The sequence below is a fragment of the Talaromyces amestolkiae genome (assembly GCF_001896365.1).
Source record: "Talaromyces amestolkiae strain CIB chromosome Unknown scaffold80.1, whole genome shotgun sequence".
Taxonomy (NCBI): Eukaryota; Fungi; Ascomycota; class Eurotiomycetes; order Eurotiales; family Trichocomaceae; genus Talaromyces; species Talaromyces amestolkiae.
The window spans coordinates 1-1,456 of NW_024468115.1; the positions used below are offsets into that span (position 1 = coordinate 1).

Consider the following 1,456-nt stretch of genomic DNA (forward strand, 5'->3'; position numbering starts at 1 on the left):
AAGCGCAAGCGCTGGGGAATGGACTACCGTGCGATATAGCAAGCAACAAGCAACGCCTACAGCGACTAACGAGCCTAGGCCAGTCCCAACGAAGYCTACTAGCACCCGGAGCAAAGAGGAACGACGCCTAATCTTCTGGCGTGAGGAGCCTCTAGATACGCTTTATAGGGATACTCAGGATATCGTCTTAGAGCTCAACCGGGCGTTGAGCAACGTAGGCATACCCAACTTTGTGAGAGCGATTAATACTAGATACGCTGCTTCAGGGCACCTCACGGTGCTCCTCCAAGAGGGCACGCCCAGCAATGTGCTCGTGCCTGCCTATAACGATATACTTATCACCACTGTACGGARATRTGACCCAGCGGTCATCTCAGTGGAGATTAGTGAGCAATGGCAGCGTGTTAAGGTCCATGGAGTCCCYRTGCACCGCTATATGAACAGTGAGAACGGCCTAAGCCTAGCCCRGRAAGAGATAGAGCTCCAGGGGGTGTTTAGGCTCAAGCGGGACCCCGTCTGGTTGATAAACCCCAGAAAACTAAAGACTAGGAATCAACAAAGCGCTATTATAGTGGTCACCGTGGGCTCTGGAGAAGATGCCCGTAAGATGATCAAATTAGGCCTCTAATTCAGCACTCGGCGCCATACGACAGAGGCTTATAAGGAGATTAACCCCGAGAACGTATGCACTCGGTGTTGCAGAATAGGGCACTCTAACCATCTTAGGTGCAAAGGCCGACCCCCTAAGTGCTTGATCTGCACCAGGAACTATAAGACGCTAAGCCATGCCTACAACGTGATAGATTGTAGRGGTAGGCCCAGTAAARCGTGCCAACACTACCTAATCAAGTGCGCCAACTRCGGTGAGGCTCATGAGGCCTYATCCCCAAGATGCCCCTTGRTGAAGYAGGCGCGTAAACACACTCTCCAGCGTGTATGGGATCGCCATCTACAATACTAACTCCCAGCGGGTTAGCAGGTAGGCATAGTGGTGCYATTACCCCCAAAGCCCCAATCAGAGCCCCTGGAGGAGAGCTCTCTAGGCCTAGCACCAGTRGACACCCCAGGCCCAGAGCCAAATGATATTAAGCTAATAGACGCGGAAGCAACGCCTACAGCAGTTCCGGACTCGCCCCCGAGTCAGGGATCATGTTAGTGCTTCAACACAATTGTGCCTGCACCAGCACCATAGTCCATACGGCATTRGAGGCAGCGTTAGAGGCTGGTRCGGAGATAGCATGCCTCCAGGAGCCCCCAGTAGGTAAGCACGATATAAGCCACCCAGGCTTCTTATTTTACTGGCCAGAGGGCCCTAGAGAGCATGCCCGTGTGGTGACCGCRGTTAGGCGAGATATAGTGGTTAATGTGGTTATCGAAGCCCGAACAGACCTGGTAAACCACCCCTATTTTATAGCGGTGGATATCGTGGAGCAAGGCAGGCGTACCAGGGTGGTGA

At 53.0% G+C, this 1,456-nt stretch overlaps 1 protein-coding gene across 1 annotated transcript; it reads left to right on the plus strand.

Annotated features, from left to right (window-relative positions):
* Positions 1-18: 18 nt before the first annotated feature.
* On the plus strand, positions 19-628 carry BHQ10_010401 (uncharacterized protein; the record flags this gene model as incomplete). The annotated part of the gene is made up of 2 exons (XM_040873026.1): positions 19-28; positions 84-628. 2 exons carry the CDS (start codon positions 19-21, stop codon positions 626-628), a joined length of 555 nt encoding a protein of 184 aa, XP_040738901.1.
* Positions 629-1,456: the final 828 nt, after the last annotated feature.